Source organism: Fundulus heteroclitus, unplaced genomic scaffold, assembly GCF_011125445.2.
Source record: "Fundulus heteroclitus isolate FHET01 unplaced genomic scaffold, MU-UCD_Fhet_4.1 scaffold_28, whole genome shotgun sequence".
Taxonomy (NCBI): Eukaryota; Metazoa; Chordata; class Actinopteri; order Cyprinodontiformes; family Fundulidae; genus Fundulus; species Fundulus heteroclitus.
The window spans coordinates 4,758,896-4,772,691 of NW_023396689.1; the positions used below are offsets into that span (position 1 = coordinate 4,758,896).

The following is a 13,796-nucleotide window of genomic DNA, read 5'->3' on the forward strand; positions in this document are numbered from 1 at the left end:
TTTTGGAAGAGTATTTTAAGAACCACAGATGGCATGAATGAAAGTAGTGGTGGTCAAAGGGTTTCTTTGGATTTATGCAAACCAGCAGGTCATAAAGTTCAGGGGAATGAACAGCTGAGAACCACTTCCCTCAGTAAGCGTGTCTGTCGCTGCCCTTGCAGTTAATTAATGAGTTATTTCCATCTGTGGCCACATCATCTGTCAGCCTTTATTCCCTGGCTTCCAGTAATTTAGCTGATAAATGCCGCGACTAACCAATAAAATATGTTTTATTTAAAACTCAAACAGTAACATACTAGCTCAGGCTAATTTAGCATGACACGTTTTTTTTTTTTGTTTTTTTTTGTTTTTTAAGAAGAAGAAGGGTCGGAATGTGAAACAATGTCCCCACATTTAACTGGGTCTGATTCGGCAGGAAAGAACTGAGCTTTTCTGAAACAAAGAAGGCAGAGCTGCAGGCAGAGCGGCTGTCAGTCAATATGCAGCAACGTCCACTTCATGAGCCACTGCATACCAGGACACTAAATAAAATCACAAGGATTTTGATGCTTACAGATTATTAAGGAAACTATGTCAAAAAGATAAAACAAAACTGCAGCTGCAACATGGACTGGAGAACGGGTTCTAACTGGGTGAAGCAAGAGAAAGGCGATTCTCAGAGAGCGACACGCACCAGAACCAGCTGAAAAAGCCTCCTGTGGATCTATGGTCTAATTTTTAATCCAACCCAAAAACACCTGCCAGACAGACAAGTTACAGCAGCCCAGTGGCATTAACGTACAGGTGTGAAGTAGATGATGTAATGATGCAAGTTGATGTCTGTTGAACTAGCTGCAGTTTATGGAGGGTTTTCTGGGGGACAGGGAGGGAAGGAAGCTGACGTTGTAAAGTCGAGAGGTGAGTGGACTGTGAACCCGTTTGGCAAAAGTGTGAAGCAAGAACTTGATGCTGCAGAGATGAAAGTTAACCAGGTGATGTTATGGATGTGGAATGTGGAATGTGAAGGAGAGGATGGAAAAGGCTGTGCAGGATGGCGCCAAGGCTTGAAGCTGAAAGGTGGGAGAGATACAGGAATTGTCAATGGATATTATAAAACTACCAGATTTGGTTAAAGTTGACTTTGCACAATAAGTAACGTGAGGTAACTAATGTGGCTTGACGTCCACGGCCCCAGGAATATATGGGCTGACTGGAAATTATTTTCAGTCAAACTGATTATTTTTACTTTAACCCCTGCCATAGATGAGGGTAGGACCGTAGATTGACTGGTAAATCAAGAGCTTTGCTTTTTGGCTCAGCTCTCTCTTTACCACAACGGACTGGTACAGCGCCATTTTCACAGCAGACGCAGCACTAATCAGCCTGTCGATCTCCCGCTCCAGCTTCCCCTCATTGGTGAACAAGACCCCAAGATACTTAAACTCCTCCACTAAGGGCAGCACATCCTCCCCAACCCGGAGAAGGCACTCTACCCATTTCCGGCTCAAGACCATGGTCTCGGATTTGGAGGCACTGATCCTCATCCCGGCCGCTTCACACTCGGCTGTGAACTGCTCCAGTGAGAGCTGTAGATCACATCCTGATGAAGCTAATAGAACCGCGTAATCCGCGAATAGCAGAGATGCAATCCTAAGGCCACCACAACGGATCCCCTCAACACCTTGGCTGCGCCTAGAAATTCGGTCCATAAAAGTTATGAACAGAATCGTTGAGAAAGGGCAACAATGGTGGAGTCCAACTCTAACTGGAAACGAGTCCGACTTAATGCCGGCAATGCGGACCTGTCTCCGACACCGGTCATACAGAGTCCTAACAGCCCTTATTAAAGGGCCCAGTACTCCATACTCCCGGAGTACCCCCCACAGGGCCCCCCGAGGGACACGATCAAATGCCTTCTCCAGATTCACAAAGCACATGTAGACTGGTTGGGCAAACTCCCATGCCCCCTCCAGGATCCTGCTGAGGGTGTAGAGCTGATCCAGTGTTCCACGGCCAGGACGAATACCACAACTGCTCTTCCTGAATCCGAGATTTTTAACTATCTGACTGACCCTCCTTTCCATAACCCCGGAATAGACCTTACCAGGGAGGCTTAAGCGTGTGAATTCCCCCTTTTTTAAGTAGGGGGACCACCACCCCAGTCTGCCAATCCAGGAGAACTGCCCCCGATGTCCACGCGGTAACCAACACAACCCTACGACATGCAGAGCCTTAAGGTACTCAGAGCAAATCTCATCCACCCCCGGGGCCTTGCCACCGAGGAGCTTTTAAACCACCTCGGTGACCTCAGCACCAGAGATGAGAGAACCCGACCCGGAGTCCTCAGGCTCTGCTTCCTCAATGGAAGACGTGCTGGTGGGATTAAGGAGGTCTTAAGTGTTCCGCCAACCAACACACGACGTCCCGAGTCGAGGTCAGCAGACCCCCACTTTAAAGCGTTGGTATTTGATTAAATTTTATTTATATAGCGCCAATTCATGAAACATGTCATCCCAAGTGGCCGGGGAGAGGGACGTCTGGGCCTCCCTACTGAAGCTGCTACCCCCGCGACCCAGCCCTGGATAAGCGGAAGAAAACGGACGGACGGATGTCATCTCAAGGCACTTTACAAAGTAAAATTCAATCATATTATACAGATTGGGTCAGATTATACAGATTAGTCAAAAATGTCTTGTATAAGGGAACCAGTTGATTGCATCAAAGTCCGACAAGCAACATTCACTCCTGGAGAAGCGTAGAGCCACAGGGAGAGTCATCTGCATTGTTCTTGGCTTTGCAGCAATCCCTCATACTGAAGCAACAGCGGAAAGAAAAACTCCCCATTAACGGGAAGGAAAACCTACAGCAGAACCGAGGTCAATATGAACAGTCATCTGCCTCGACCGACTGGGGGTTAGAAAAGACAGAGCAGAGACACAACAAGAAAGGCCAGCGTGTCCCACCTCTAGGCCTGGCTCCAGAGTGGGGCCCCGGTGACCCACTTCCGGGCAAGGGAACACTACGCCTTTTCTGGACTTGTACAGCATAAATCAAATCTAGGTCTTTTTTTGTGTGTCCTGTCTGGCAATGTGACAATAAGAATTGTCTTAATGCCAAAAAGAGGCCAACAGATTTTACTTTCACAAGTTAAGTCTTACTGCTTTCACCGTAGTGCTCCGCTTGATTTATAAATTAAATAGGCTTTATTAGAATGGTAGAAGAGGGGAAAAAAGGAGAGAAACAGATGAGACAAAATGCCTAAAATGGAAAAAAGGTGAAAAAAGGGAGAGAAAAGGGAGGCAGCAATACAATATCCTCTGAGTCTGGTTCTTCACCTGCAAAGAGATATAAAAAGAACAGCAGAACCAGCCGATAAAGTATTACAGGTACAAATAACCAACACCTTGATACCATCACTGAAGAATATACAGTATTGTTTAATACTGTAAATTATTTAATACTTATTTAACACAGTATTATTCAATACGTACCAGACGACCCACGGGCCAACCCACCCGGAGATGGGGCCAACATGAACTAAACGTGGTAACCAAAAAGACCCCCCCCCCCCATACCCACAAACCCTGAGCTACTACCTCCCCCACACTCTGCCCTCGATACCTTAGTCCCCCTCATATTCCAGGGGAGAGCAGAAGTGCCAACCCTGGACCCAGCGTCCACCGCCAGCCAAGGACATCTGGACCAGGTGGCCTGCTCCTCGTCCAGGTCCCGAACTTCGGCTGTCAATCGGAAAGTGGGTGTGAAAAGACCACGAGCCTGCCTCCGCCTGCTCAAATATCATGTAGCATTTTCTCAATTGTGTTTAAAACTCGGATTTCCAAAAAAATGGGTGCCCATTGTATCGCAGGGGTCCGCTGGCGTGTGCCTGACTCAACACCTCTGCGTTGTCCTGGAAGTAGTGGAGGTGATAATTGCTCTTGGCTTGCTGTCCCTCCTCACAGGCCCCGGGGTTCTGTGTGAGCAGTCCACAAGAACCTCTACCCAGTTGTAACACCTTTTAACAGCCTTGCCACCGTGGTTATATTGCTCATGTCATTTCCTTCAGGCACTCCAATTATTCGGATATTGCACCTCCGCATTTTTGCCTCCAAGTCTTTAAATTTGTCAGCACTTGCGTTTCTCATTTCTATCTTTATTACTTCTGCAAAGTCAGCTTTGAGCGATAGTAGGATTTGTAGTGTTTCTTGCGTTCATTTCCAGTCCAGGGCAGTCATAGTTAGCATCGAGGCTATGCTAGGTTGCACCTTAGCCGGCTCTTCATGTTTTGTTTTTCCGCTGCTGCGTTGCCATTTGGACTTGGTATACTCTCCTTAAACATGTGTTCACAAAGTAGATTTGTTGTAGGTTGTTAGACTACCAAGCACAACGAAGCTTAAAATCAGAAGTTTGACAGGTGCCTGGAAAAAACACGTCCTACTAGATCACCTGCTCAACAGCGCCCCCCACTGGGGCATTATTGTTCAAAAACATATATGGGAATAGAAAAACTGAATGGATATGTATGACCCAAACAAAATGTGAATATATCCACGCAGTGTCTAGAGAGACAAAATTATACTTTTTTGCACTGTAAAAAAATACTCCTAAATACTCAAGATTTTGAGTATTTAAGAGTATTTTTTTACATTCAAGCAATGAAAAATGTTTAAATGTAAAATGAATTCATAGATGTCTTCTTAAATCTCTACATATAAACTTTTTTTTCTTTTGTCTTTCTACAGCCACTAGATGTCGTGTTTTGAAGCAGCTGAGAATCGAAAGGGCACCCATAGTAAATAGATTCGATTTTGCTCAATGTAAGAAGCTAGACATGGAGCAGGTTCTAGATCAGATACTAAGAATGCCTCCAGAGAGAAACCGCATTATCTACATGCGTCCTATGCATCAGGTAGGTGAAAAATCATCTCTGAATTATTGAAGACGTTAATTCAGTCTTGGATACACATAAAGGATTTGTCCCTACTACTACAGCTGTAGAAGCTTTGAGAGTGACTATTTCAGTCCGGTTACCAATTTTTTACAGTAGACATTAGTAAAATAAGTATTAAACAAATCAAAGTTTTTCTGTTTAAATATTTTTAATGAGGCCAGTGACATAAAATTTTCATCATGTCTTCATTATGTTCCTCTAAGTGAGGCTTTGTGCCTCACTTAGAAACCAGCGAGGTAAAGAGCGTGAAAAGCTGCGCACATACTTTTTATTGCAATGCATAAAAAGTGCTTTATTTCCTAAAGGATTCCACCTTTAAGACTATTAGTGGGCTAAAAGCGAAGCAGAAAGTAATCATTCAGTCCGCTCCAACCACAAACAAAACGTGCTCAGAGAACAACTTCAAACTCAGCCTTCGGCTTGCGTAATTATGCACTAGAGCGCCCTGCGCAATAGAGGAGATTTGTCTGAGATGAGAAACATGTCGCTGTGAAAGATAATGACAATGGTTATAAACTGTAACAGAGTAGAAGTGGATGGAGCTGAAAAAAGGGAAAACATCAGCAGCGTAAAGATGCAGCGTGAACCCCTGTGTACTTTAAGTGTTCCAGCTTAGGGGAAAATGTCGGACCATATAGGCTTGATGAAATTCAGCCTCATTCTCCAGGGAGGTTGTAGACTTACATTGATAAACAAACCCGTAGATTAATGATAAACAGTATTTTGCATTGCCTGGATGTGAATCTGATCAGATTGTGCCTTTTAATAATCAACTTCAGTATTTTCTTATTAAAGTCAGGGAACATTTTTAAATTTTTTAAGAAATTTTGCTTGTAAAACAACCATATATTCCCCTTTTTAAAAACTAATATTCTCAACTCAGTGTTTATACAGTGTAAAAACTAGCAATTCAAAATAGAATGAAAAGTGAAAGCCAGCAAGATGTAAAATAATATGCAGATGCACAAAAACAAACAATAAAAACTCCAAAAGCTAACATCTCAAACTGTGTTTTAAGAGCACATTAAACCCAGAAAGTGAAATGGCCTGCCTGATATGTATGTAAAGCTACTTGAATCCAGAGTTTTGTGAAATGACAGTGCGGTTACCTCTTTGCACTCTTTTTTTTTCAGGTGAATAATAAAGACTGATCTGCCAACCTGAGCAAACAAGCGGAAGCGTGCTGTTGTGCAATTACACACTGTTTTAAAATTATTTAATGTTCAATAAATAACTGTCTGTTAGGTATTGTCCGGTGAATATCAGCTCTAAAGCTGATATCAGGACAATAGTTGAAAGAGATGATTCGAGCACTGGCTAGTGAAACTTAACTAAAACTACTAAGCAAAATGAAGATTAAAAAGAAGCTATGGAACTATGTACATACAAAAGAAACAGAAAACAAAATATAGTGGTTGATTATCATCAGCAGCATCATCAGAATAATTCAGTGAATCCTGGTTCACTACAGATCTGAGTTAAAGAACCAAAATTCAACTTAAGCTAATTTAACTCCATTCCATGTTCTTTAACGATTTCAGAACAACATTTGGTATGTGTTTCAACCCATTCACAATGCAAATCCTGAGGTAAACAAAGCATTATTTGATGAAATAAAATTTTAAAGAATGATTTTATCAGTAAGCATCAGCAGACTTTTAGAACGTTCGATTTATTAATGCGAATACAGCTCCGGGAGGCTAGGGTTCGCTGTAGGGATCGGTTGCTAAAATCGGCTAATCTAAAGTCATACAAAACACCTTTAAATCAACATTAATATTCCATATTAATGCGGCAATAACGCTCATAGCACTATCGAACGATAGTGGAGCGAAGCAAAACAAACTGTATGTTTGAAACAAACCATAGTCGCGCATCAGGGCGATCGGAAGTTACCGAAAGCTAGCGCAGGGGTTTTCAAATTCACTGAATGTGAGCCTCCCCTTGAAATAGGTAAAGATATCCCCCCCCACCCCCCAATGCAGCAAATGAATCTTTCTTTTGTGTTCCTGGAATGCTGTGTTTCAAAAACAACTGATAGCCTAACACATGTTTTTTTTATTGTATTTCTTTTAACAAAGTACATTCATAAAAAAGGCCTATTCATAAAATATCCATCCAAATATTTCCATTTTACATGCTACTTTTACTGAAACATCATGGACAGAGGGCTTAGTTTTAAAATTGAGCTGTCATTAGAGCAAATTCATAAACAATTGTTTTCAACTGCAGACAAACTGAACTAAACAGACACCAATGTCAAACTGAACCCACGTCAACAGGAGACGTCAACTGAAATAATAATAAAAAAGAATTTAACAGACGTCAACACATTCCCTATTCCAATTTACTTTTTAGGCTACTTATACACAATTTAAACTTGTTGCTATTTTAACAACCAAGCATTTTATTATCATTATCTCTTATCTGATATTTGGCACTTTGTTTTACCTTTTGTTAAAGTGCTCTTAAAATAATGATAATGATGATGATTATACATCACCTCCCAGAAGCTGGAAAGAAAAGAGACAAAAATATTTTTCAAACATCACTTAGTAACTCTTAGTAACTAATATTTTAGTCTAAATATTTTAGACTAAATGTTTTTGTCATGTTTCGGACGTATTTGGCCCACATGCAGAGAGACACTTGGGACAACAATGAGCAGTTTAAAGGTTTTATTTACAGGAGCGGAGCTGGCTGATCACAGAATTTAAGGCTGAACGGAGCCGGGGTGAGAGGATCTAGGGAGAAAAACAAGTTTAGGCTGGGTTGCGGTGAGAGAAATAACGGACTGAGGGGCGGGGCGCTTACCACAAGGTTCGGGGACCGGACCGGGGGAAGTGGAGCGGAGGAGGAACTTAGCGCTTTCGGCTCTGATGGAGGTTGGTGACTGAGCGGCGGTGAGCTGAAGGAGCAAGGAGAGGTCCGAGCAGCGCCCGAGGTGGTCGAGGACAGCCGGTGGAATCTGGCGAGTAAGACTGACTGGTTTTCCTCTGAAGTCTGGCAAGACAAGTGCATAAGCGCCACGGCTGGATCAAGGCACGGGAAACCTGAGAGGACAAGAGGCACTGATTAGATGCGAGCATATAATCGTTTGACAGACAGTGGCCACACAAGCATACCACTGATGCTAACACTCAGGCATCCACCGGCTGTCTGAGCGCTGCTCTTATGCTCCAGCGCTGACTCGCAGAACGAGCCGCAGGTGTGCGCGCCCCGCCCACCAGTCAGCTGCAGTCACCTGTGGAGAGAGCAGAGGGGACAGCGCCAGCAGAGAACTGCATGGCGCTGTCTGCTAAGTTCTGACACCACCCCCCCCTCAACGGTCGCCACCTGGCGACTCAGAGGAAGTGGAAGGACGGGACGGCAAAAAGGACTCGATCAGGGCAGGATCAGAGACAAAGGAACCCGGTACCCAAGACCGATCCTCAGGGCAGCGGCCCTCCCAGTCGACCAGGTATTGGAAACCTCTACCTCGCCGACGGGAGTCCACGACCCTGCGGATCCGACGCGCCTGGTGGTCTTGGGCGGGAGGAGGGGGTTCGGCTGGAGGGCACAGGTTACTGGAACGTACGGGTTTGATTTGGGAAACGTGGAAAGTGGGGTGAACACGGGAGTGTGAGGGAAGGCGCAGACGGACGGCCGTGGGACTGATTATGGTCTGAATCTCGTACGGGCCAGAATAACGGGGAGCCAATTTACGGTGAGAGGATTGGATGGAGGTGTTCTGGGTGGAAAGCCAAACGAACTGGCCGGGGCGGTAGCAAGGGGCTGGGACCCTCCTCCGATCGGCGAACCTGCGGTTCTGCTCCACCGTTCTTTGAAGGGCCTGCTTGGTCTGATTCCAAAACTCATGGCAGCGGTGAATGTGTTGGTGCACGGAGGAGACGGCAATCTGTCGGACACTGGCGGGGAATAAGGGGGGCTGATAGCCAAGAAAGGCTTCAAAAGGGGAGAGTCCGGTCGCAGAGGAGGTGTGGCTATTATGTGCATATTCAACCCAGGGGAGGTACTTACTCCAGTCCGCCGGGTTGGAAGATGTTAAACAGCGGAGGGCGGACTCCAGCTCCTGGTTCAGCCTCTCTGTCTGGCCGTTGGTTTGGGGGTGGTACCCGGAGGAGAGCGTATACCTGGCTCCGAGAGCTGAGGCAAACTCTCTCCAGACCCGGGAGATAAACTGGGGACCACGGTCGGACAGGATGTCTTGGGGTATACCGTGCAGGCGAAAGACATGCTTAACCAGAAGCTGGGCCGTTTGGAAAGCAGAAGGAAGTTTGCGAAGGGGGATCAGATGACAGGCTTTTGAAAATCTGTCCACTATAGTGAGGATGGTGGACATGCCTTGGGATGACGGCAGGCCGGTGACGAAGTCTAACGCTATGTGAGACCATGGGCGTTCCGGGACGGGGAGTGGTTGGAGGAGGCCCGCGGGTGGTCTGTTAGAGGGTTTATTTTGTGCGCAGGCGGGGCAAGCTAGAACAAATTCTTGGGCATCCCTGGACATGGATGGCCACCAGAAGTAACGGGAAAGGAATGTGGTTGTGCGGCGAACACCAGGGTGGGCGGAGAATTTCTCTGTGTGGGCCCATTGTAATACTCGGGGACGAACAGCAGGGGGAACATAGGTCCGATCAGGGGGTCCGTTGCCTGGGTCAGGGTCAGACTGTTGAGCCTGCTGGATTAAATCCTCTATCTGCCAATGTATCGCTCCAACGGTGCAGGTGGGAGGTAAGATGAGGGCCGGCTCTTTTTCGAAGTCTTGGGGTGCGTGCAGGCGAGAGAGGGCATCAGGCTTTTGATTTTTGGAGCCAGGGCGGTAGGAGAGGGAGATGTTGAACCTGGAGAAAAATAAGGACCAACGGGCCTGTCTTGGGTTGAGCCGCCTCGCGGTCTGTAGATAGGTGAGATTTTTGTGATCCGTCCAAATAACCACGGGCTGCTCGGACCCCTCGAGCCAGTGACGCCATTCCTCAAGAGCGAGCTTTATGGCCAGCAGCTCCCGGTCTCCCACGTCGTAGTTGCGCTCTGTCGGGGATAAGCGCCGTGAAAAAAAGGCGCACGGATGGATCTTTTGGTCCCTGCTGGAATGCTGGGAGAGCACGGCCCCAACCCTGGTGTCAGAGGCATCGATCTCAACAATAAACTGCTTCGCAGGATCTGGATGAATGAGGACAGGTGCTTGAGAAAATCTGTTCTTCAAGTCATTAAACGCCGAGTCGGCGTCGGCACTCCAGCGGAAAGGCACCTTGGTGGATGTGAGAGCGTGCAGGGGGGCGGCGATCTGGCTGTAACCTCTTATGAACCGGCGATAAAAGTTGGCAAAACCGAGGAAGCGCTGGAGCTGCTTCCGTGTTTCAGGCACCGGCCATTCGATGACAGCCTTGATCTTTTCCGGATCTGATCGGACCCGCCCACCCTCCAGGATGAGGCCGAGGAAAACTACTGAAGGCTTATGAAACTCGCATTTTTCGGCCTTGACGAAAAGGCGATTTTCCAGGAGGCGCTGAAGAACTAGTCGGACATGATGTTGGTGTTCAGCGAGAGTCTTTGAATAGATCAGAATGTCATCCAGATAGACGAAGACAAAAATGTTTAGAAAATCCCGAAGGACATCATTTACCATGGCTTGGAAAACTGAAGGCGCATTGCACAGGCCGAAGGGCATCACTAGGTATTCAAAGTGCCCTAGTGGGGTCTTAAACGCTGTTTTCCACTCGTCCCCCCGGCGGATCCGAACCAAGTGGTAAGCATTGCGCAGATCCAATTTTGTGAAAATTGTGGCGGACTGCACCGGTTCCAGGGCGGAGGAAAGAAGTGGCAAGGGATATTTATTTTTAACAGTTATTGCGTTCAGCCCTCGATAATCAATGCAGGGACGGAGAGATCCGTCCTTTTTGCCGACAAAAAAGAACCCAGCCCCAAGCGGAGAAGAGGAGGGACGGATTAGACCAGATGCTAGGGATTCTTTAATGTATTTCTCCAGCGCCTGTCGCTCTGCACGGGAAATATTATAAAGGCGACTAGAAGGCAGGGGAGCGCCCGGCAAAAGCTCGATTGCGCAATCGTATGGTCTGTGCGGTGGTAAAGATTCAGCCCGGGCCTTACTAAAGACTAATTTCAGGTCATGATATTGCTCGGGAACAAAACTAAAATCTACTGAGTCACCCTCAGCGAAAGACGGCGTGGAAGGGGGCCCCGCAGGGACAGCAGATTGCAAGCAGCGAAACAGACACGTCTGGGACCAGGACTCGACTCGTCCAACGGCCCAATTAATATGCGGGTTGTGCTTATTTAACCAAGCGAAACCCAGGACGACAGGAGCGTGCTTAACTGGGAAAACAAAAAACGAAATAAACTCCCTATGATTACCGGAGATAACAACCTCAAGGGGCTTGGTCTGCTGAGTTACCCGGGGAAGACTGCCCCCATCCAGGGCAGAAACCTGGAGGGGGGTAGACAAAGGAACAGTTTCAATCCCGGCTCGCAAAACAAAAGATTGGTCAATTAAATTAAGGTCGCACCCTGAGTCAACCAGGGCGGATAGAGCAAAATTCTTGTTAGCCGTTAACAGCGTTGTGGGTAAGCAGAGCCTAGGAGATGCGGGGAGCGAAACTTCAGTGTGGTCCGCCGGCCTCCCCTTTACTGACGACGGACCCGCCCTTTTGGCCGAGCAGGACAGGTGTTAACAAAATGCTCAGGAGACGCGCAGTACATGCATAGTTTGTCATCAAAACGTTGCTGCCTCTCCTCAGGAGTCAGACGTACCCGACCCACCTGCATGGGCTCCGGGGGGGAAGGAGGAGTGGCAACAGGGCGAAGGGGTACGCGGTCAGGTGTGGGAGGAGGCGGCCGGTAGAGGACTGGCCTCTCTGCGCGTCCCCTGCCTCGAGTCCTTAAATGGTTGTCTAAACGGATTGTTAACGCGATCAATTCGTTTAGCGTGGCGGGTTCCTCGAGGCGGGCCAGCTCATCTTTGAGTGGCTCGTCCAAGGCTTGAAAAAACACGGTTTTCAAAGCGCGAGCCTCCCAGCCCGCAGCAGCCGCCAGGGTGCGGAACTCTATAGCAAACTCCGAGACCCGCTTGCCACGCTGCCTGAGGGCTAAAAGATGTCGGGACTGCTGAACTGGGTCGAAATCAGCGGAAAAAACCATTTTAAATTCCTGCAAAAATTCAGCAAAAGTGCAGCCGAAAAGCTGACAGTCTGGGAAGCGGGACTCAGCCCATCTTAAAGCTTTCCCAGATAATAAACGTAAAACGAATGAGATCTTTGCCTCATCTAGCGCAAATCTTTGCGGGGATTGGTTAAAAACTAACGAACACTGAAAAAGAAAACCAGCACAATCCTCACTATCCCCAGAGAATTTCTCTGGACTAGGGGCTGAGTTTTCAGGTACAGATCGGGGAGGATCGGCAGATTGAGGCTCAGGGGCACCACTGGATGCCGAGCCGGACTGTAGTGTAGCACGGAAAGTGTCAGATAGTTGACTGATCTGAGCTGCCAGCCCCTGCAACTGATTCTGTGTTGTTTGCACGGCCATGTGGAGGGTCTGAAGCTGCTCCTGATGGGCTGTTAAAGTCGTCCCAAATGCCCCTGCTGGGTCAGATTGTTGGCCTGAGTGTTCTTCTGTCATGTTTCGGACGTATTTGGCCCACATGCAGAGAGACACTTGGGACAACAATGAGCAGTTTAAAGGTTTTATTTACAGGAGCGGAGCTGGCTGATCACAGAATTTAAGGCTGAACGGAGCCGGGGTGAGAGGATCTAGGGAGAAAAACAAGTTTAGGCTGGGTTGCGGTGAGAGAAATGACGGACTGAGGGGCGGGGCGCTTACCACAAGGTTCGGGGACCGGACCGGGGGAAGTGGAGCGGAGGAGGAACTTAGCGCTTTCGGCTCTGATGGAGGTTGGTGACTGAGCGGCGGTGAGCTGAAGGAGCAAGGGGAGGTCCGAGCAGCGCCCGAGGTGGTCGAGGACAGCCGGTGGAATCTGGCGAGTCAGACTGACTGGTTTTCCTCTGAAGTCTGGCAAGACAAGTGCATAAGCGCCACGGCTGGATCAAGGCACGGGAAACCTGAGAGGACAAGAGGCACTGATTAGATGCGAGCATATAATCGTTTGACAGACAGTGGCCACACAAGCATACCACTGATGCTAACACTCAGGCATCCACCGGCTGTCTGAGCGCTGCTCTTTTGCTCCAGCGCTGACTCGCAGAACGAGCCGCAGGTGTGCGCGCCCCGCCCACCAGTCAGCTGCAGTCACCTGTGGAGAGAGCAGAGGGGACAGCGCCAGCAGAGAACTGCATGGCGCTGTGTGCTAAGTTCTGGCAGTTTTAGGCTAAAATATTAAACTTTTTATTTGTTTTTCTTTTTTTTTTTCTTTAATCCCACCGTAATGTTTAGTAATTTTTGCCAAAGGCTGCAACATTTTGGTTTAATCCATCTGAATGCAGTATTTGCAAGCCACACTCTGATTGGATGGAAAAAAAAAACCTGTCTGTTATTGGCTGGTGAGGTGGACAGTTTTTGAAGTTGCGAGCGCAGAAACAGCCGAGCAAGCGCACAGCTTGCGCTTGCTCGGTTGCTTGCTTGTTGAGCGTGGAATGAGCAGGTGAGCGCGAGCTGAGATGGAACTGAGTGCGAGGATAGTGGGTTGAGAAGAGTTTTTCAGAGTTGAGAGCACACCAGACCGGTTTTGAGCTTTGAGAGTTGTCTCACTGCACGCTTGATTGGTTCCTGCGCACTCAAACAGAAGGTAAAAATATCGCTACATAGTTTCACAGAGCAGAGCGGCAGCGCTGTCTTCTTCTGTCTTCTTCTCTGTCTTCTCACGCCTCCCCTCTGACTCTTTGGCGCCCCCCAA

The 13,796-nt window shown here is 47.6% G+C and overlaps 1 protein-coding gene and 1 long non-coding RNA gene across 6 annotated transcripts in view; one reads left to right on the forward strand and one right to left on the reverse strand.

The window, feature by feature from the left end:
- Positions 1-13,796, forward strand: part of fbxo38 (F-box protein 38) — a 189,429-nt gene that overhangs the window by 140,742 nt on the left and 34,891 nt on the right. For all 5 annotated transcript variants that reach the window (XM_036130053.1, XM_036130054.1, XM_036130055.1 and 2 more), the window contains one exon: positions 4,722-4,888. In XM_036130053.1, coding sequence (XP_035985946.1) covers positions 4,722-4,888 — 167 coding nt within the window. The remainder of the gene's footprint in view (positions 1-4,721; positions 4,889-13,796) is intronic.
- LOC110367277 lies at positions 12,608-13,403 on the reverse strand. Its single transcript, XR_004928804.1, has 3 exons — positions 13,078-13,403; positions 12,767-13,005; positions 12,608-12,696 (listed from the first exon to the last, which is right to left on the reverse strand). It is a non-coding gene; the product is annotated as an uncharacterized LOC110367277 (long non-coding RNA).